The 22700-nt window shown below is 41.1% G+C and overlaps 1 protein-coding gene across 1 annotated transcript; it reads right to left on the reverse strand.

Annotated features, from left to right (window-relative positions):
- Positions 1 to 865: 865 nt before the first annotated feature.
- On the reverse strand, positions 866 to 19328 carry wdr17 (WD repeat domain 17). The gene is made up of 31 exons (XM_070827945.1): positions 19206 to 19328; positions 18728 to 18911; positions 18385 to 18615; positions 18061 to 18171; positions 17603 to 17743; positions 16824 to 16946; positions 16284 to 16471; positions 15985 to 16153; positions 15585 to 15676; positions 15276 to 15358; positions 15090 to 15176; positions 14655 to 14819; positions 14161 to 14276; positions 13401 to 13487; positions 12976 to 13125; positions 12764 to 12894; positions 10747 to 10872; positions 10245 to 10400; positions 9901 to 9965; positions 8988 to 9120; positions 8294 to 8382; positions 6382 to 6481; positions 5911 to 6050; positions 4704 to 4815; positions 4460 to 4601; positions 3678 to 3780; positions 3462 to 3563; positions 2605 to 2703; positions 1590 to 1657; positions 1188 to 1285; positions 866 to 1084 (listed from the first exon to the last, which is right to left on the reverse strand). Exons 1-31 carry the CDS (start codon positions 19326 to 19328, stop codon positions 965 to 967), a joined length of 3834 nt encoding a protein of 1277 aa, XP_070684046.1. The 3' UTR covers positions 866 to 964.
- Between the last annotated feature and the right edge of the window lie 3372 nt (positions 19329 to 22700).

Genomic DNA, 22700 nt, shown 5'->3' on the forward strand with positions numbered 1-22700 from the left:
CTAGTTAACTATGAGACAAAGGGAAAAATATGACAACCTGCCTACCCAACGTTACCTTCAGTAAATGTTTTACTGAAAATAATGACAGAAATAATATACTTGTGTTTGTGATGTTGTCAGTTATCCAGCGTTATTTCTTTTCTCTATTTCTTTTGTCATTTAAACGCCACTTCCACCAAAACCGAAATCTGCCTTCCCACTGGTCAGTTTTTCAAGGGCAGGTTTATTACTGTAAATTAATTTACAGTAGAGAAGAACTACAGTTGTGACCGAATATTTACTCAGAATACTTTGCTATTTACAGTAATATATAATATACTTTCACACTGTATCTCACTGTACATATTCTGGCTTTTGTTTTATTCCAATATTTTCTTTTTCAAAACAACAGATGAAAGTAATTCAGATTCATACCCTGTATATACATGTTCACACTTGGAGAAATCATTAGCTGGAGAGGGAATCAACAATTTGACACAAAAAACTGAAAAAAAACGTTTTATTGATTTTAAAATGAAATCAGAGTGGCATCCGTAGCAATGTTCTGTTATACATGGCAATGGTCTGCGATACAGAAATACCAGGCCATAGACCAATTGACCAATCAGAACAGAGAATTCAACAAAGCCGCGCAGTAAGAATCAAATAAAGCATGGCGAGTTTGTTGGCTACAGTCTCATCATGTAATAGCTAAGCTAACCAATATCAGAATCTACCAGAGCCTTGAGCTTCTGTGAAACAAGATCGTCCTCACAGAATCACAAATGCATTGTTTGTGGTGTTAGTGGTGCATTTGTTGGCTCAGTAAATTATGCATATATATATACTGTATTTATGTGTGTGTGTGTGTGTGTGTGTGTGTGTGTGTGCGTGTGTGTGTGCGTGTGTGTGTGTTGTGTGTGTGTGTGTGTGTGTGTGTGTATGTGTGTGTGTGTGTGTGTGTGTGTGTGCGCGTGCGCGCGCGTTAGAAGGGGTTGATGCGGATTCCTGTTCCCAGCGGGGAGAATGGGTTGACTTTTGCCCACATGAGAGCATCATTAAGGGAGATTGCTGATTTACCATCCTCCAGCAAAAACACTGGACCCTGCAAATTAAAAAGAAGAAAAGCATGATGAGACGTCACAAATTGTCCAGACAGTGTCATCTGTGTAGACACAAACACACTAATGAAACAGAGAAACGCTCACCTGTATTCTGTGTCCAGTGAAACAAGACAGCTGAACATCTGAGTGGCTTGGCAAATTGGAGCCTGTCACATAATCAGCACCATGCAAGACTAACACAGCTGAGAAAGAGAGGAGAGTATGCATTGACTGTCATCGGGTTTCACTGAATATTTGTCTCATTCTGCCGACCTAAAAGTTATTATTTATGGATAATACTTCATTCTGCCTTCTCTGCTCCTTCATTTAACTTTCTCTCTGAGCCACAAACACACACGGTAGCCAATCACTAATCAGCTAAAGCCACCGTCAGACCACCAGCATCACCGACCCACTGAGGCTGATGTGATGCTATTCCTACACCAAAATATACTCGATTTTATTGGTACCATTTTGTCCCCAAAATGTTAGAAGTGTTATTGTTACCAGAATCTGTCGGCTGGATTCTCCTCTCGAGACATCTGAACTCTTCTCTTTGACATTCGGACGGAGGACTGTTGAAAGCAGAGACACAAATGTGATGCTGTGTACATGCATGTATGAAATGAAGAGGTATTATAGTGATAATATGCACATAGATGAACATTCAGTGTGAGCGTTGACATATTTCCACCTAGACTAAAACATCCAGGAGGCTGGCAGCAAAGGCAGTAATGCCTCGTCTCTGTCCGGTTCCATTATAATGCTCTGGTCCACTCTATATTTCTTTCAGAAAGTCTGTAGAGATCAACGTTCTTCTTCGTTACTTATTTCAGAGTGGCCATTTTTGCAGCAGTTGTCTCCACAATTGGTCACAATGTTGCTGCAACCTTCCCCCTTAGGCCTGACATCAAGTTATACAGTTGAGGTCCTACACACAAAACCAATAATGTCTAATGGTGACTTCTCCTGCCTAATGAATCCACAGAGTTCCTTCTTGGTGCATTCAACACGAGGCTTGATCCAGTGTCTCCTTATCCACAAAAATGTTACTCTTCAGTCACCAGATCAGCCGGGCAGCAACATGACTCTCTTTGTGGTAGCTCAGGACAACACATCCACGTGCCCAGAGGTGATTCAGCTGCCCTTCATGTATCTTAAATCAAGTCTCTCCTCTCCTGTGCTACCTTGGTAACTGACTGCATCATGGCTGTACTGGGCAGCTAACACTAGTCATGATTATAATGTAGTCGTGACTTTGACCACCTCCCTAGTATTTCCCTCCTCACCATCTGCCTCTTTAGCATCATTGCACCACTTAGAGTAGAGAGATGAGGAGGAGGAGGCTCAGCTATGGTGTCGTCATTTTAGAACCTCATATCACATTTGGATCAACTGATGTTAATTTGTGTGTTTATTTATTTTGTACTTTATGGTGTTATTGAATTATAATAACATTATCTTATAACACTATCTCGTGTGTGTGTGTGTGTGTGTGTGTGTGTGTGTGTGTAAAACCTACTTGCTGTTACTTTGTGTGCAAGCCCGCCAGGCATCCAGCTCCACAGACAGCTGCTCAATCTTTAGAGGAACACACACTTCCCTCCGCTTCAACAACTGACTGAGAAACAGAAAGAAAAACATGGTAGCTGGACTGACTTACAAATTGCTCATCCAATTTCAACCTGATTATGGCAATTATCTTAGTAAAGAAATTCTAAATGAGCACAGTGTATTTGCTGTATACCCCAATTATTTTTAATTCATGTTTTTTAAACCCAAAAACGAACCCCGACAGGGTGATGCAGGATGCGGAGTGGTCTTGAATCGTCCTGAGGGGGCTCATTTTGCAATAATGACATTATCCAATACATTACACAGCTGCTAAAGAAATCAACACTTTGACACAAAATACTTACTTACGATGATTTCATTGATTTAAAAAATTATTTTATTGCTCACGCTATGAGAACTGTGTCCATAGCAACAGTCTACATGGCGGTTAAACAGTTATACATGGCAATGTAGTGCTGTCTAGAAATAACAGACCATAATTACACTCAGAATGGAGTTTTTAACAAAGCAGTGTAAAAAAAAAAGCGTACAGGCTTACTTAAAGGAAACATCTGCACAGTTAGAGTTCCTAATGTTCCCAATTATTATTTATAATGTTAAAAGTTTCCATGATTGTCGTAACTAATCAGATGAATTTGTCCTGAGCCCTAGAATTAATTAAAGATATCTACAAATGATTATTATTATTTGGATATCTTAATATATTCACCAAACATTTTAGGTACATGCAAAACACCTTTGAACAGACCAAAAAGGAAGTCATGTTAAATAAAGAACCATTAACACACACACACTGTTGTTTACCTGGTGTATTCATAGAGTGCAGGTACGATGCTGGAGTACTGTCTTCTGATGGCCATCAGACCTCCAATATAACCACACAGGATCAATAGCTCACTGCGGGTCCTACACACACACACACACACACACACAAAGGCCTGGATGATGATCAAGTCTGTCAGCGTATGAGAAAGTAAATAACTATTGACAATAATACTAAAGTAATTCATTACTACTTACTCTGTCAACTTTGTGGTGATGAGGCGGTCAGTTCTGATGTAACTCATCAGGTCCAGGATTGGCTGAACACTATCCACCGTCCAATCAGATCCAGTCAGCTTTTCTAGTGAAGAGGACATTTAAAGAGCGTTTCTCATTAATTGTTGCTTTATGAGGAAATGTTAAATATTTTCTTGAGTTTGACCCTGGTTGCAATCCACAAGTAAACATTGATACATTTATTAACATATTAACTTTACTAGATGTCTGCATATCTTCGTATTCAAGAGTTTTGGTGAATGCTTTGATTGTAATTCCCTACATTTTACATGCAAGACTCTTTTGGAAACGGCTCATTCATAGATTACACTCACACTGCAGCACCATGTGGGAGAACCATCAAATGACTAAATGTATCCAGTAATGAATACAGTATAATATTGATGATACAGAATCAAATATTGCCTCATTTTAGAATAAAAAAGTTAACTGTGTGGTTTTTTCTATTATGCCGACATGCCGCCATGTCAGAATCTTACTATTAGAACATTCAACGTGTGCATACTCAGTGGGGTTAGGAGAAAGTGAACAAGCGAGGGAAAATGTAATCAGCCTCGCTGAAAGCCATCGGGTCGATTGTTTTGGCTTGTTTTCTCTCGAGCTACCATGTGAAATGCAAACATTTAAATATTGCCAACTGTTTCATGTTAAAGGAAATGTGTGCAATCGTGTTTAAAATATGCAGATATTATGTTAGGAAGGTAACCACACACAGGCATACAATGAGAATGATTTGTCAATACCTTTAACGTGCTCTATCCCTATCTGAAGAGCGTTCTCTGGTTCAGAGCTCAGCAGATGGAATTTAACTGCTGAAAACAAATCTCCTTCACACATGGCTGCTTCTGCCAAGTCCTTACATTCCTCTAATGAAGGGAGACCGCACTTGAATGACAAACAACACATAATAATAGTCACCATAATCATCACAAATGTTAATATCATTGACATCAGACACAGTATTTAACTTAATGATTGCCTTCTCACCCTTTCATGTAATTGGTTGATTTCAGCTGCACTTCCTGGGTAAAATGCGCACAGCTTAGCCAATAAAATGTGGTTGTCAGGAATCATTCGCAGAAGGTCAGTTGAGAGCTCCCTAAATGGAAAAATGGAAAAGATGAAAGTGCTTTGCACAGACTACACCTTAGAAGCAGCCACAGCAGATGTGTTGCTGTGCACTGTAATCCTAACCCTACGAGCACAGGTGAAGCCTAACAACTTTAGCTCAATGCTCATCTACAGGCACTGAAGTTGATAAATGCAAAGCTGAATTTTGGCTGATGTTTAAAGTCTAAGCTGAAATAGGTTGGTAATCATCTCTACTGACTAGCCACACATACACTACTCACTAAAAGTCAGGGATATTCAGCTTTCAGGTGAAAGTTCAGGATGAACCTAAAATACATTCTAACCTTTCCAGGTGAACTTAATGTGACCTTCTCTAAACCTTTGAATGCACATGTCCAACTGTTCAGTGTCTCAGTACTTTCTGCACCAGCTGCTGTTCTCTAACAAGAAGCTTAACAGCAACATTCACAACAGGTTTGATCCATGAATCCACCAATACATTTCCTGCTTCAGTTAGAATTGGTATTTAAACAGTCCTCCTCATCCTGCTGTTCACATTCTGACATCATGAGACCAAGACGACACCTAACAGTTGATCAGCAGCACCTCAACACTGGAGGCTTCAAACAGGAAGTCCTCAGACGGAGGTGTTCACTGAGCTTAGAGGGTCACAGAGTGTCATCAGGAGGTTGGAACAGTGATACAGAGACTGGAAGAGTCACAGAAAGGAGAGGAGTGGACGTCCTTTGGCCACGTCCCAATTTATTGAGACACTGAACATGTTTTGTTGTGGTATACCTACCACTGTTGGTAGATTTTCTTTAAATAAACTGTTTAAGATGAATAAAATGACCATTGCATGCTTCTACTTAAATGTCCTACTTTCATGATATAATATCATTGTAGCATTCACTTTTTACATTTTCCATATATTTCACCTGAAAGCTGAACATCCCTAACTTTTTGTGAGTAGTGTATAATAACTTAAAAGTAGGAAAAAGCAAATATAAACACAAAATAAAGAAAGAAAAATTAGCACTGAGAAGCCAATACTGAACCATTTGGATTGCTTTCATGGTTTGTTGAGTATCCACAAACTGGACATGCATGTGTGGAGACTTACCATGTAGGTGTGGTCATGTACTTCCTGGCCAAGAGTGCGAGGCAGTATGCAGTGCTCTGATTGGCTGCCTCTCCAAGGACGAGACCCACACATGCGGCCAAGTCCAGCTCATTACCTCGGATCAGACTAGACATGGCTAACTAAAAACATGACACACATACACACACACACACATTTAAAATCTGTTTTGTTGTAATCATTCATGGTCAGTAATGAGAAAGAGGAGACATAAGAAACTGCTCATGATATCTCTATGCAGTGCGCAATCTGTATACAAGCAAATGCAAATATTCAATTTCAATTCAATTCAATTTTATTTGTATAGCCCAATATCACAACAGAGTGTCTCATAGTGCTTTACAAAGTTCACTGAAATAAACAAGTGTAAGCGAACAAACAATCTAATAAAGAGTCCAGCAGTCGATGAGGCCAAATATACAATATGTAACCTGTATAGAATCTTGTTTGTACCTTGACGTTGTCCACTGCTAGGTGGCAGCATGCTGCCAGGACTGAGCATCCGTCCTGGAAGTACCACTCAGCCAGTTCCTCACATACCTTATGGAGGAGGCTGGATAGAAAAAGAGCAAATGAAGCCAGGGATAGTAATCAAACACTTGAGCTCAAAAAGGCTGTCTTTTCTACTAGACACTGAGGGTATAGGTGTTGCCCACTCTGTTTCTAGCTATGATCCTCTTTCTCAGACACTATAATTGGTTAACCCATCTACATGACTTTTCATTAATTCAGTAGACACACAATAATCACACAAATGTTTGGCTATGATTGTTAAAAAGTGTGATACACGTACAGTGCCATGAAGATCCGGATGGGAACAGTGTATTTAGCCACACTTTGGAAAAGATTAAGTGTTGGGAGCAATTGAATGGGCACGGGAGTTTAAGACATTATTATGGGCCTTATTGCACACCGTACATGTGTTTTGTGGACGTGGAGAAGGCCTATGACCGTGTCCCTCGGCAAATCCTGTCCCTCACGCAAATCCATTCTCGGCACAAGATCAAGCTCGTTCTCAGTGGGTGTTGGACTGCACCAATTCTGCCCCTTGTCACCGATCCTATCTGTGATATTCATGGACAGGATCTCAAGACGCAGCCGAGCTGAGGAGAGTGTCCCATTTGGAGAGCTCAGAATTGCATCTCTGCTTTTTGCAGACGATGTGGTTCTGTGACCTTCAGCATGCGCTGGAACGGTTAGCAGCGTGAAGTAGTGGTAGTGTGAAGCGGTCAGGAGGCCATGGTTCTCTGCTTTAAAACGGTGGATTGCCCGCTCCAGGTTGGGAGTTAAAGTATCTCGGGGTCTTGTTCATGAGTGAGGGTAAAATGGCGTGCGAGATGGACAGACAGACTGGTGCGGCGTCAGCAGTAATGCAGGCTCTGTACCGGTCCGCTGTGGTGAAGAGGAAGCTGAGCTGGAAGGCGAAGCTCTTGACTTACCAGTCGATCTACATTCCAGCCCTCACCTATGGTCGTGGGCTCTGGGTGATGACTGAAAGAACGAGACCTCAGAAACAAGCAGCGCAAATGAGTTTCCTCTGTAGGGCATCTGGGCTCAGTCTTAGAGATAGGGTGAGGGGCTCGGACATCTGGGAGGGGCTCGCAGTAGAGCCGCTGCTCCTTCACATCAAAAGGAGCCAGTTGAGGTGGTTTGGGCATCTGGTCAGGATGCCTCCTGGGCGCAGGCCCGTCTCATTGGGAGGAGACCCTGGGGCAGACTCATAACTCTTATGTCACATCTGGCGTCTGGAGTGCCCTGCTTGACCTGACCGCGACCCAACCCCAGATCGGCGAAAGATAATGGTTGGATGGATGGATTATGGGCATTTTGATGGGCTCTTTTTCCACTGTGAAACCTGATCACTATTATATAAACAAACTGACAACAGTCTCTGTCCTCATTGATTGAGCAAACTACAAACATGTTTTTGGACTTTGGTTGGATAACATTTTGATTGTACAACTTTTCAACTGAACTTCAGTTGCCTTTTCCACACTGAAAAGAATGACCAGAATAATAAATACTGCCATAGTGTCATTATCAGTATCCCGGTCCCGGTGTGTGTAGACAAATGTCCACTCCTGTTGGCAGCTAAACTAAGTTGTTTGCTTAAATCTGTCTGTGTTTCTGCTGTAGACTGTAGTAAAATGGTTTCACTCTAAACTTAGTGCAGTGTCCACATTAGACAGGGACACTGAATACCAACAAAGTCCAGACAAGTCCCGTAACTATGAATCAGGTTTGTCTGGCTGTTTTGGTTAAATGTCAGTTTAAAGTTCAGTTCAGCTTACTCAACAAAGGTAAATTGATAACAGCAGGTTATCGCTGGTGTGTGTGTGTGTGTGTGTGTGTGTGTTCACTTTACCTTTGATACTGTTGTCTGTTATCGATATCATTATTGGTGTGGTTGACTGGGGAGCTTTGAGGTGCACGAATGTTCCCTTCACATGCTCCCTAAAAATAAAAATTATGATTACATTTATTATTTCTGATCAAAATTATCACAACCAACAAAATGAAGTTCAAGTATTTCAACACCTCTGTCACTGACTCCAATTACTAATTCATCCACCCGTCCTCCTCATGCACCAACTGTGTATTCCAGATCATCCATTCATTAACCATCCATCCATCCATCCATTTTCTATTGTGCTTAGTGGGAGACACCCTAGACTGGTCGCCAGCCAATCACAGGTCTGACACATAAATAAAATACACATAAATAATCCACAATCTACATAATTCTTCTGTATATATTTTGTTTATTTCTTTAACTATTTCTGTCCCCTTGAGCTGCAGTAACAGCAAACTTTCCCCACTGAGGGATCAATAAATGTTATCTTATCTTATCTTATCTTAGAGACAGACAACCACTCACACTCACACCTACGGGCAATGTAGAGTCGGCAAAGGTCAGGTATTAACATAACCTGCACCAAAAATATGCAGGCTAGGTTAATACCTAACCCGCATATTTTAGGACTGTGGGAGGAAGCTGGAGAATCCACACAAGCATGAGGAGAACACGCATGCTTTACCGCCCCCCCCCCCCTACATACCTGTGCTATTATTAAGGCTTCTAGCAGTTGTCCTCTGCCAGTAAAGAAAGTTACAAGTTTTTTTATGTCTCCTGTGGCGATGCAGTACGGGATCGTGTCATCATTGTCCTCAGCCATCAGCTGGTCTGCTCTCCTACAACATGAGTATGTTAGAATTACATACACAAATAGCACATTATACCAGAGCATGAACTAAGTGTGACACATAAAGAGGTTTGTCATTTCTGCTTTTCTTGTTTGTGATTATATTAAAATAGGTCAAATGAAGATGTCAAAATGAATAATCTCAGTAAAAAAACAGTTAGAACATTCAGTAATAGTTTTCTTTTCAACTGATAGTGCTTAACAAACACTCCTAAAACAAAGAGCCATTCATATGGACCGCATGACTATCTTACACACATTCTGAGCATGTTGTCACTTCTTTCTCTCTCTCGCTATGAAGCATATTTTGAGATGCCCGTGCCAGACAAGATCTCTGCTACTGTAAAAGGTATTTAGGTCAAACTATGTCCTCGGGGAAAATTTGATGCATGCAAACAACAAATTTAAGATGGCTGACTAGCTCCGCTCAGTGGGACACCACATAAAATGGACCCATCGTTGATGTTACGTAACACCTGTGTTTTTTCCTGCCATAACAATGTTTGCTGTCTATAAAAAGACACAAAAAAACAACTACACGACATGAAGCAGTTCAGAACAGCCATGTACGAAGCTACGTCATAAATAGAACCCTTTGTAAAGCGCTGTGCTGTACATGTGCTGCTCTTGCATGCGCTGGTATTGTGACATTACACAATGACACACTGAGGCCGTACCAACAGTTCACAGTTTGACTGCAAAACACATGAAATATTTGTTGTTGCTGTTTATTTCAAATGCTGAAAAAACAAACGTATGCATGGTTTACCTCTGCATGAGTTTCTTCCAGTACTTCATGGAGACTCCTGGTGCCACAGATAGTGCCTTCTCCCACTGGAGAAGAGATAATAAGGCTCATTCCCCCTTATCTAAAGTTACACTGTCTGTATCATCATTTTCTTTCCTTTCATTTCTGTCTTTTTCTGATGAGTTATGCAGCTGGGAAACTTTGCTTGGTTTAGAGCCTTTGTTTCTAGTATATCTCACATGGCAAAAGAGGATGAAAAAGGGACTAAGCGTGAGCCAGCCAATCATTAAAGAGCACATTGAATATCAAAATGGTTGAATGATTACACACAGTCACGTCTGCACACGTCGACTGTCACTCCGTACCTCTCCCAGCTCCACCATTAATTCACAGTAACGTTGAATCTGTCCCAGTCTCAGATGGATATCTGCTGCTTCTTTCAGCCTTTCCTCTTTACTTGGAGCGCCGATACCTCCTCCAAATTTAGACATCTTGACAATAGTTAGCTCCTGGGCTTCAGACTGAAAGAAAACAGGACAAATTGGAAGACAAACAGAAGTGAAGTGAAATACAGTATAAGACATCTGAAACATCTTAAATGGACTTTGATTGAATAGTCCCAAAAAAACTTTTAGGAGAGTAACTAAGTAACTAATAATATGGATAACGCATGGACAGAAAAGAGGTTTGCTAAATACATATATGTAGATTTCTGTAACGTGTTCTTTATTTACTTTACTTTTAATTTTACTGTTCTTTGTTCATATGTTCATTTGGGACAGGATGTCACAAACTGCTTTACGCAGTAGCGTTTCTGGATTTCTGCACACCGTTTTAACAGAGACTTAGGGAATCAGATCTACTTACTGTTTTAAATTTCAGCAGGTGTTTCATGTGCATCACTCCCTTGCTGTAGCTGGCTGGTAGCAGCGAGTCGTCCTGGCCGTTAATAACTGACACCAAGTCCCACAGGTTAGTGCTGCCTCCTGGAGGCTGCCACAGCATAAAGTACACACAGATATATTCAGAAACACACACACACACACACGAAAATGTGTACATAATAATGTACCTAATTACTACATGCATGTGTTCTTGAGCAGTTTGAGGATCTGTGAAATGATAATACAAATTGTACTTTCATTTTGCCCTTTTTTGCCATTGTTGTGGATGCATTGTTCTACATGCAAAAAGGAATTAAGCTTTGCATAACAAAAGGACACTGAATTCATCTGAGAAAATGGCTAGAAAATCCCCTTGTGCACAAGCATTTATTATTCCAATTGAAACTGAAAATTCTTAATATCTATATAGAGCTCTCCTCTATCTTACTTTTAATCTCAACAAAAACTAAAAGCTGGACTTCTATTTACAAGTTCTTTTGGTAAAGCGAAGCTGCATCAGAGCCTTTTATTTTCTAATCTCTGTGTTTTATTTGCATTTCCTTTAAGTAAATATGAAATAAAGTGTGTGTAGGAGAGAGCCTTTTGTTGACTCACCTTCCAAATTATTCCAAAGTGTTAAAATGAGCCTCATGCAGAATCAACAGAGCTGCACTTACGGTTAAAGCCTAGGCTCTGGGCAATGGTTTCATTAGTAATGTCAGTTCACCTCTGGATGTTCATGAGCACAGTCTAGAGTATAGTTGGTTCTTAGGTATGGAACCTCCAGGCATGTGAACATTGTGAACGCTGCTCATACATATAATATGTGTATTCTTTTACAAGCTTTTGTAAATATAGGTGATATGTTACCGCTTGGAAAAGAAGGTTAGAGTGTAGACATTTTTGAAGAAAACACCAGAGCAAAAGCTATGGAAGCTCGATTGAATAGACTTGGTGCTAATTGTGCTCCCTCATGTCTTCACTGTGCAGCAGCCTCTTACACAACCAAATGGTATGAAATATAGGGTGTGCCAGCAACACAGAGGACAAGGCAAACAAGACATTCAGATGTATTTCAGTTCGGCATTTGTTAACTGAATTTCACATTTCCATTTATAAATAATGTAATTTGTAACATCATATTATAATGTAACAGGAAACATCCGCTGGGCACAGACGATGGTAGTTCGTGATGAATTATCACAACTATGGAAACAAAAAAGGGTCAAAAGTATTGTAGCTGTCTATCACCACAGCTCACCGTGTGTGAAAGGGGCTCACCACCCTAGCTCTGTGATTGGATAGAGGGAAATTATACACCTGATTGGATAGTCAAGTGATTAGTCAGTCTGAGCATCCTCATTGGCTATTCAGAGGGAGGGATCAACTGTGGGACAAAAGTACTTGTATTCATAGGTTTGGTTTTTACTTGTGAATTTGATTCTTAGCTGGAAACTTGGGATTCACACGTACAGTTGAGTCTGTTTTAAGTCTTTGTTCACCCACAAATAGATTAATATGAAACTGTAAACCTGATGTGCAAACTTTTGATGAGTAACTGCGAAGGTTTGTGCAAATCTTCTTTATGTACTCAAACGTTGGAAATGATTTGTGCACAAAAGGACATGCACATCTACAGATACCCTTATATATTCAAAATTAAATGATTTGTTTTAGATATTTGTTAGACATTAAAATGCACATTCAATTGATCAAAACACTTTTACATGTTCACATATTTGAATGTATTCATTCATATATTCAGATATGGTGATGCACAGCTACAGTACGTTCGACACTATTGACATTTCCCAGGATGAACCTCGGTGGAGAAGGTGTGTGTGCACCTAATCTAAGGCTAAAAGATCTCCTAGCTGTGCGTTGCATATCATGAGATGAACAGTTGAAAATGCAGACACAGAGCTCATCAGAGTGAGTGAGTGAGAAACAGTCAAAAGCAATGACTAAATGACAAAAGGTAGCAGTGAGAATGTAGTTACCAAAAAGCATTCAGAGAACCACCGTAGCTTCTTGGCCCTGACGTCTAAACTCAGTTTATCCAGCTCCTGCTTGATGTCTCGAGAGACTTTACCACAGAGCAGCGGCGGCGAGCCTGGAACCATAGCTGTATCTGCCGAGACACAAAGCCAGTGTGCTTAAACAAGGTTTTAAAACTGACCACGGTCAAATAGAACCAATCAGGAGTCTCTACCTGTGTTTCCAATGATCTTTTCCCAAGGCTGGTCGGTGAGGATGTTCAGCAGCAGTGGGGAGATGACGGGCGTGAGAGACCACAACCTCACTGTGCTGTCTCTGCTACAGCTGGCCATAGTAAACGGACGACTCTGATGACATGTTAAACCTACGGACACATGCACAGTTTGGCAAACACGTTATAGAAATATTGGGGAAGTGTAGCTATAAGTGACTGGAATGTGCCATTGCCTTTTCTAAAAGCAACACAGACTTTTGTTTACTGTATATGCACGCAGTTTGGGTCTTTAAACTTTTTTAATTAACTTCATTTCATGTAACTAATTGCATTTCCAGTGCAGGACCTGATTACACACACTGTACTTAACACCACATCACATATTAATAGTCTAAAAGGCTGTTCTTCCAATAGTTCTGTCTCACCATAGACATCAGCTCCGTGGTCATAGACTGTATCTAGACATGTGCCATCTCTTGTGTCCCACACTCTGATTGTATAATCCCAAGAACCTGCAAAACAATAAAACAATTTACAGTTTTAATACAACACACAGTATAGTCCCATTACTTTAAAATTCATTCCACTGTGCACCTGCCAACAAAACACAACTAACCTCAATTGAAACACCATATAAAACTAAATAATTCCGTTTGGCATAATAACACATTTCCAAGCTATTACTGGATCTCATTTACAACTGTGTCGCGGTTCAACAATAGAAAGATATCCTATATTGTCACTGCAAGCCAACTTTATCTTAAAGATCTGTAATTATTACTGGCTCAATGCCACAAGCAGACCAGAATATATCACCAGGGCTGGCAACAGTTGCTCATCTGTCAGCTAAATGGTTGTAGAGATTTCCAGATTTGAACAGGCAGAGTCACAGAGCTCTAAAATGCAATACTACATGCAAAGATGACATATATGTGCTGACGTTGTAGTTTCTGGGAGCTGCCACTAGATGTTACTGTCAGCACCTCAAACATTACTGATGCTGTCAGCTGGAGACAGAGTAACTTTTGAAACATTTAAATTCACCAACTACTTCCGTCAGCGTGTCCTCGTAAACGTGGAGGTCACTTTCTCTCTGCTGTGCCACTTTGTAAGGCATTGCAAAAACATACACTGGATAGACAGTATACTAACGAGCATGAACACAAGCGGCTCAGGACACATTACCTGAAATGAGGAGGTAAGGAAGTTCTGTGTTCCACATCAGACCTCTGACTGGAGCTTTATGACCGCTCAGCACATTGATGCACGCGTCCTGTGTGTAGTCCCATATACGAACAGTACTGCACACACAGATGGTTTCGGTTGTAAACGATAAGTCAAAAATGAAGGCCTGTTGTGCTGCTGTGCCAAACATTACTGATGTAAATGAATCACAGGAGCATCTGAAATAACTGTAACACACGATAACCCACAAAAACACAAAACCCATAAAGAAGTCTGGATAAATAATACATATACATATTTACAGTTAATATCATAATAAAAAGGGATAAATATTTGTTAGACAAATGTCTACATAAAGCTTGATATTCTCATTTGATTCTCGTTGTTGTTTTTGTACCATAGCGCTCGATTCTCATGTTAATATGCATCTCATCCAAGAAAAAACACTTTGAAGAGTCCGTATATTCTCCCTGTCTGTCTGTGTCGGCACTTACCCATCATCTGATCCAGAACACAGTATTCCCTCTCTGAGTGGAGACCAGCGAACATGAAATACTTTAGCTAAGTGTCCAGTGAAGACCTTCAGAGGCTGATCAGAGCTGGTGGCCAGGTAGTACACACGGACATTTTTATCCTCACAGCCTGTTGCTATCATATCCCTACAAAGACAGAGGAATAGGCAGTTGTATTAACATTCATTTGGTATTTTTCTATAATCCTCTTTTTTCTAGTAATGTCTTGTAATTGTGTTTAATGTTGTTTTTTTCTGAAAAGAAAGTGTCTTGCAGACCTAATTATATGTAAACTGTTATTGCTGAGCGTTAATCAGTGAAATAAGTAAAGTAATAATTAGAAGGTGTGTCATGTATAGTCATTCACAGTATGAGGTGACCCCATAGAGAAAGATGGGAAACGGGCCGAGGTCTTACTTGTTGTTCTGGCTCCAGTCACATCCAAACACAGCAGCAGGATGTTTGTACTTATGGAGGATTTTACCATCAATGGTCCGGATGATACTGTTGCCAAAACATACAAAACACGGAAGACTTTGTGAGTGACAAATCTATTTTTTTCACAATAGAACAAACACTTCTCAGGACAGACGGGGACCTTACCAGAATCCATCTCCACTGCAGGTAGCAATTCTCTTTGAATCCTTGTGGCTCCACGATATACAGAATATACCATTCTTACCATGCTAGAGGGAGACAGAGAGGTCATTACTGCACACACCGTCATACCACTTATCTTTTTTAATAATTTGGGGTGTTTGACAAGGCTAGAACAATTTAGGAGCAGATTTTCTCTAACTGGTACGGACACAGCATACAAATTGTCAGTAAAAAAAAAAAGTGGTACACCGGTGATTTTCATAGACAATAGCTTCAATTTTAAAGATATTCTGCAGTGACCGTAAAAGTAACCTCATTAAAGCGGGTGATGATCTTTCCTTTTCTGATGTCCCAAATGAACGCTCCGTTTCGAGATGTAGCCCCTGCAATGCAGTTCAGGTCTCCTTCAAATCATACCAAACACACACACACACACACACACACACACACACACACACAGAAAGGTCATCAAATTCCACGAGCATCAGAGTCTGTACCATATACTTGACCACTTTGTGTAGGTATGTTTTTTACTTTAGTGTTCATGTATGTTTGAATCCTCTAATGTGGATTGCTGGTGATTTTAGAAGTCATTCTTGAGTTCTTCCAGATTTGCAGAGGTTTCACACACAGTATTTGTATGTGCTCTATGCGAGCATGTGCTTGTGTGTGTGTGTGGATGTGTGGATATCTGGAGGCGGGGGTAATCTACCTGGAGCCCAGGACAGGGAGTAGACAACTCCTTCGTTGCCGGGGGAAGTGTAAACAGCTGTTAGTGTGTTTGTGTCCCAGATTTTGATGGTTCCATCAAAACTAGCCGTGGCCAGCAGGTTGGGATCATCTGGCTTAAATTTACAGTCAAAGATAGTCTCCACATGACCCTGGAAACAATATAACAGACAGAGCAAAGACACCATAAGTCTACACAGGACCACTTTTTGTCTTTAGTCGCTTCAATCATGTGTGAGCACGAGCAGAATGCTGACTTTACATAATGATGTTTTAGAATACCAAGTCTCGTAGGAAGTCCCACTTCTTGGCCCCCATGTCATACAGTCCCACCCCTCCATCCATGAAACAGCACACAGCATGGCCAGGAGGCAGAGAGAAGGACCGGTTCTGTGACAGGGTTGGGGGGGGTACTGCCTCACTGGTGGAACTGGTGTGCTGACTTTTACTGGGAGAACAGGAACTCTGAGCTGTAGAGAGAGTGGAGGCAGTTAAAGAAAGGTCAGGTTTGCTATTGGAGCAATCTTAAAGAAGATAATCCTTACATTTCTTACAAGTCAGTGTCAAAATTATTGCAGCTGAGTTAATCAAATGCAGCCTAGCAACTGGTCAATGAACGAATGAATGAAGTGAATGGCTGCTTTATACCCAGATAGTGTACCATTAAGACAAAATGGCAGATTTGCAGTCTCTTCTCTTGTGCTTTGGTGGCACACACTTCACACACAATCTTTTCACAAGATTTTGATACCAACCTAAGAGTTGTCATACTGACGGATTTTTGCACATTTGTTTGTCCAAAAGATTTTAATTAAGTTTTACCTTTTTTGGCAAGAGGGGAGTTGAGAACATGCAAAGCATGAAATCCAGTCTTTTTCAGTTTAAAGCTGTCCAAAGGAGTGGAGCGAGACACGTTCCACACTCTCAGCACTCCGACCTGAGAGTCTGACAGACAGACAAAGACAAGCCAGTTCAAACATTTCAACGGTCTCCTCCGTAAGGCAAGCAAGTGCAGCAAGAGCTAAAGAGGAGTCTGAAGCAGGTCGGGGAGATCTACTGAAGGAAAATGGAGAGAGAGCTGCAGCACGACGACACCAGAGAAGTGTGGAGGGGTGCGTGGATTATCATTGGCTATAAGCACATTCGGACTACAGCGGGTGAGGAGGACTCGGCTGAACCAGTTCTACGATAGGTTTGACACGGCAGACAGTGTCTGCTCTGCCCATGCTGGCACGGCCTCACCCACCCCCTCTCCCACCACTTCCTCTCGCTGCAGTTGAGGACCGAGTGGTGCAGAGGATCCTTTGTCCCCACAGCCATCACACTGTACAACACCTCAGTTGAGGGCAGTGGCTTATGGTCAAACCCGCTCTCTATCGAAATGGAGCTCTATTTCATTTTATTTTCTAAGCATTATTGTGGATTTAAGAAGGCAAATGCACTCGTTAATATCGAAGCAAGAATGCATCTATACATAGATAGACGGCACTGCAGCAACAACGGGTTCCAAAATATCTGCAGGCTGGTGAGACAAGTCTAACCCGTAAACACATCAAGGCAGAATAGGACCCAGCTTATACACACAGAAATGCAGTCTTTACCTCCGGTGATGAACATGCCTGGTGCAGATGGGACCCACGCCAGACACTGAACCGATGCAGCAGCTGAGGGGAAGCAGAAGGATGTGATACAAGCCAAGGCCTCGCTGTCCACCAGTCGGATGCCATTATGGAGGTTAGACACTGAGAGAGAGAGAGAGAGAGAGAGAAGGTATTCATCGTTATATAGCATTTGTGGTTGTAGTTATAGTTGGAGACATTTTTAGAATACCCAATAACTGAAAAGACCAAACGAAGTGCATTATCATATCATTATTTTATATTATTATAATTAGGATTATTATGATTATTATGTTATAATATAACTTGTAGTTTCTCTACAAACACTCACAATAACTGTAGCATGAAATAAGAAGCTAATTCTTTGTCTCCGTTCTATCTTCTTTTTCTTTTTAAATTCAAATCGCTTCAATTTCAAAAGTGTTAATACTTTGTCCAACCTAGTAAATAGTCAGTCGACAGCAGGTCCCATTCCAGAGCGCTGACGGGGTCCTCCTCATCTGTCCCCTCTAATGACTCTGGACGCAATACATGCTTTTGGCTTTTGCTCCCTGAACAATGGAGGACAGACAGATTAATGAAGATGCGAGTGCTTAGAGGCACACGTCTCTGTTATCGAACCTATATACAAGAGTGCGGTTAGACATATATATTTATAGTCAGGTGGGGGCCTTGTGTCTCCAGGTAATCGATGTAAGTCAAAGAATTGCTCCAAGAAATACAGATGTGCAAGAATGTGTTTGAGTTGAGGAAAACATCCATACCTGGTTGAAAAATAGACAAACTTCCATCTGTGTGTCCGAACACCAGTTTACCCTTCTTGGTAGGGTGCCATCTGAAGAGACAGATATCAGACAAGAAGGAGTGGGCTTCTTTGTGTACTGTGACCCCAGGATCAGGACCTCCATAGACCCAGATATAAAGTGGACCACGCTGGGAGACAAATGCCACTCCCTCAGTGGAGTTCCAGCACCAGCTGACTGACGTAGGAACACCTGAGAAAGAAGAAGGGACGCTGTGATATTTTATCGGAGGGGTGGAACTTGCATAATCTAACTGTTAACACTCCAGTGCGACAGTAAAACCTGGTGCAGATCATCCATCGACCTTTAGTATTGTCCAGTCTTGCCACAGCCTTTTGTTCTGCTACATTCCATACGATGAGCAGGTTATCAGCGGAGGCTGACGCAAACAGATCAGGGTTATCAGGAGACCAACTGATGGCGGTGATGGTCTTCTTGTGCTCTGACATGATGGACCTCAACTTAAATTCATTGTACTGTTGGTCCAACTACAACAAAGGGACAGAGAGAATGAAAGGCGATTTAAATTTTGTCCTGTGATGGGTTCAAAATAAACTCTGCAGCAACGTGATGTTAGCAAATCTCTCTGCAGCAGTAGATACATGATTGTAAACAGCTGATTGAAAAATGTTGGTGATTCAGTTCACTGATTCAGAAACGTAGGCACCTCAAGCAAAAGGACTAAACGGATAAACGGGATGCAGCTTATTGTATTAGGCAAATGACGCCACTTTAGACATTAAACATTTGCTCATTAATATAAATACACACACGTAGCTCACCTGGTAGACATATATAGCCAAAGTAGCACAGTAGGCGAAACGGTCTCCACTTGCAGCACACACATCTTTATTCCAGGGCTGACAGCCTGCTGCCAGCAAGCCCACCTGCTTCACCTTGGCCATCTTCACCTAGAGACAAACAAACACATGCAGACGCTTAATTATGTCAGATTTAGCTCATTTTTACTAGTTCAAAGATTAATCTTTTGCACAGCTTTTAGCTGTACAGTATGCTTTGTGTTTTTTTTTTTTTGGTTTAATGTTTGTTATGTAGCATTGATGTTAATTAATAAATGAAAGACAGTAGTAATCAGTGATCTCCCTGGGATTCCCAGGACACACCCTGGCTAAAATGTATCTAAAACTATGTCTAAAGATCATTTGTAAACTGAGAGACTGTTGTCTGTTGTTTTATATTACATTGTAGTGTCAGGTGTTGTGTTGCTGTGCAGCCCAGTGCACCAACCACTAAAACTCAGAATGAACACTAAACAATGTTTATTATGGATTATGAATTGAATTACAGGGCAGCGTTACATTGCTTACAGAGTAACGCCCACAACATACTAACATGCTACACAGATTCACAGGTTGAAGGAGATAAGATGATTAAAGAGACGCATAGAGAGGATTGAATTAATCTCTGCTGCGATTGGCTAAGACTGCTGCTTATCCTACTGATTGAGTACTGTTACTGTGAGGAACAGACCACTGACTCAGTGTGCTGTATGTCTGTATGTCTGCAACGTGGTACTGTACTCATTGTAGAAGAGACCTCTGCAGAAAAAGTAGTTTCTCTTGTAAGAGTTAGTTGTCTTGTGATTGTTTAAACCAAAACAACCCAAAAGAATCTTCAGCCAACATAATCATGTATCATACCATTTACTGTGTAAATAATAATCTGTACTTGTATGGCGCCTTTCTAGTTTACATCACATCATTCATTCAGGAGGAATCTAAGTTGGAGGAGAAGCTGCTTCAGGAGCAAATTGGGGGGTTCAGCATCTTGCTCAAGGACACTTTGACTGACTTAGAGGAGCCGGGGATTGAACCAGCAACCTTCTGATTAACGGACGACTCACTAGGGTGTTTCTGAAAAGTACCAGTTCACAAAAGATGCACTTAGAAATGTAAACAGATTAATACACATATTTTACCCATCCACAGAAATGTCAGCGCCTCAAGTCCATAAACCTGCAGGCCTGCATGTCGTACCGCTATATTTCTTGATTACACGTATTTTTTTTTCACTTTCACAATAAAAATGGTTTTCGGAGCACCAGTATTATCTCTGCAGAGGAGCTAAAGAGCCGACAGAAGAGAAACAAGCAAGCAGGTATTTTCTATCAAAGGTAATCTTCAAAAACCTGTTGACCGGTTAGCCTGCGACCTCTCCCTGTCAGGTGCAAATTGACTGATTTACATATAAATTTCTCACAGAGCCGTCTCTTCTTGATCAGATAATGGTGCGATCACCACTGATCACCGTGGTCATCTGAACAGTAATGATGTGCAGTTGTCACAGTAATGAATACGCAACACTTGATGGAGGAGCATGTTATGCTGCGTGTGTGGACCTCAGTGGGCATCCCATCATTATATTTAACATGCATTTGTCAGCAAGCTGATGTCTCTAAGGGTTTTACCTGTGCTTCTTTTAATGTTATGTATGCAATTTATTTTGCTTTTTGTTGAAATGCACTTAACGGCAACAGCATCATCACAACATTTAACAACACAGATGAAATAGTTTGACTAAAACAAAGACAGGAAACCTGGCGCCTGTCGCTGCCGCAGGCTTGTAATGAACCTCCATGCCACCCTGCTTGTATACCCACGGGCCTCGCTGGCCAGACTCGTCCACAAGACCAAAGCTACGGATTGCTCCTTATTGCATAAGAATGCCACAGAAAAAGTGCAGCCAAAATTTGCGTCACGGCTCAGTGACGGCCTGTCATGAGTTACCCAGAACGAAGCACACACCCACCGAGCCGAAGAACGAGGGAGGGCCTGCGACAGACTGTAGTTTAGTGAGCACAAAGCACAAAGCGCAGCCTTAGAGCCGAAGCTGTTTATGTGATTAATTGTTTATTTGACAGACTGAAAAGCTGAGAAAGTCTCTTTATGCTGGCTTCCAGGACATTGGGAAGTGATTTTAAGGTGACTGTAACCACTCATATTAAATGGTCTGACCCTTCTCGCACTTCAGAGACTCTCTGACAGGAACCTTTCATCTGTTCCAGATTCAGATGAAGACGAAAGAGGACAGAGCTTCTGAAATAAGACCCCCCCCATGGCTCTGGAACACCCTGCCCAAGGAAACACAGCAAGCTGCATCAGTGGCTTCTTTGATATCGAAGCTAATGCCTTACTTTTATCGCATCAGCTCCATCTGATTTGATTTTATATCCTGTCAACTGGATTTGACATTTCTTGTTTTTCAATAGTTTGTTTAATATTGTAATTCTGTTCTTACTGTGTTTTATGTGCTCTTTGCTTATTATGTGAAGTACTTTGTACGTTGTTGTTTTGTTTTGATAAGTGCTAAACACATAAAGATATTATTAGAACTTATTACAGAAAGTTAAATTCAACTGGGTACTTTTCAGCACCATGGACAACAGCATTAAGCTTGTGTGTGAAATCACTGCTTCTCATTCACACACACGCACACACACACCAATGGCAAAGTGCTGGTCTGACAATCAGGGAATTTAGGATTGAAGACATGACAGGAGAGGCTGGGGATCAAACCACCATGCTGAAAAACATAGGAGAGTCACTGTCTTAATCAATCTAGTCTTTTAGTCACAGCAAGGTTGGGTATTGAATTGCAAAGGCACTAAACCGAGGCTAATAATATGATGGTCAAAATGGTGTGGATAAGTTGGTCTTGGCATGTTGCTGTGGTTGCAAACACTCTTGGTGACTGTATAATAGACAGATAGTCATATTTTGTAGTACCAGGTTTGAGTGTTACTTTTCTCTAGTTAACATTGAACTTAACGTGGTCATGTAACTAGTTATTAGTCCACTTAAATACTTGAACTACTATTAGATGTACATTTATGTTTTCAGAGGCTGAATCCTACTAACCTTTCCTTTTGACTTTCCTTCTATTCGAGGTTTCCAGGATTGGCGTGATTTGGTTCACACATTCATGTCCTCTCAGAATAAATTGTAATCACTTCAGTGACTCATTTCAGCTCATCGAGTCAAACTCTTCATCTGATACGTCCGATACGTCTACCTGGAACATAAAATCGTGTTCTTTTCAGTCTTGGGGGTACTCTGTGTTGGAAATGCATCAGATTAATCTCCAGGTATCCTGTCTCTTCAAATGTAAAGCTCCACTTAGCGGAGGAATGGAATAGTTTTAGGTGTTAGCACAGCTTCAGCTGCTTAACCAGTCAAGGTCCCATATAGAGAACTGGGTAATACCATGTGTGAATAAACCAACCTGCTAGGTACTGCCCTCTCTCTCTCTATCACACA

Source organism: Pempheris klunzingeri, chromosome 3, assembly GCF_042242105.1.
Source record: "Pempheris klunzingeri isolate RE-2024b chromosome 3, fPemKlu1.hap1, whole genome shotgun sequence".
Classification (NCBI taxonomy): domain Eukaryota; kingdom Metazoa; phylum Chordata; class Actinopteri; order Acropomatiformes; family Pempheridae; genus Pempheris; species Pempheris klunzingeri.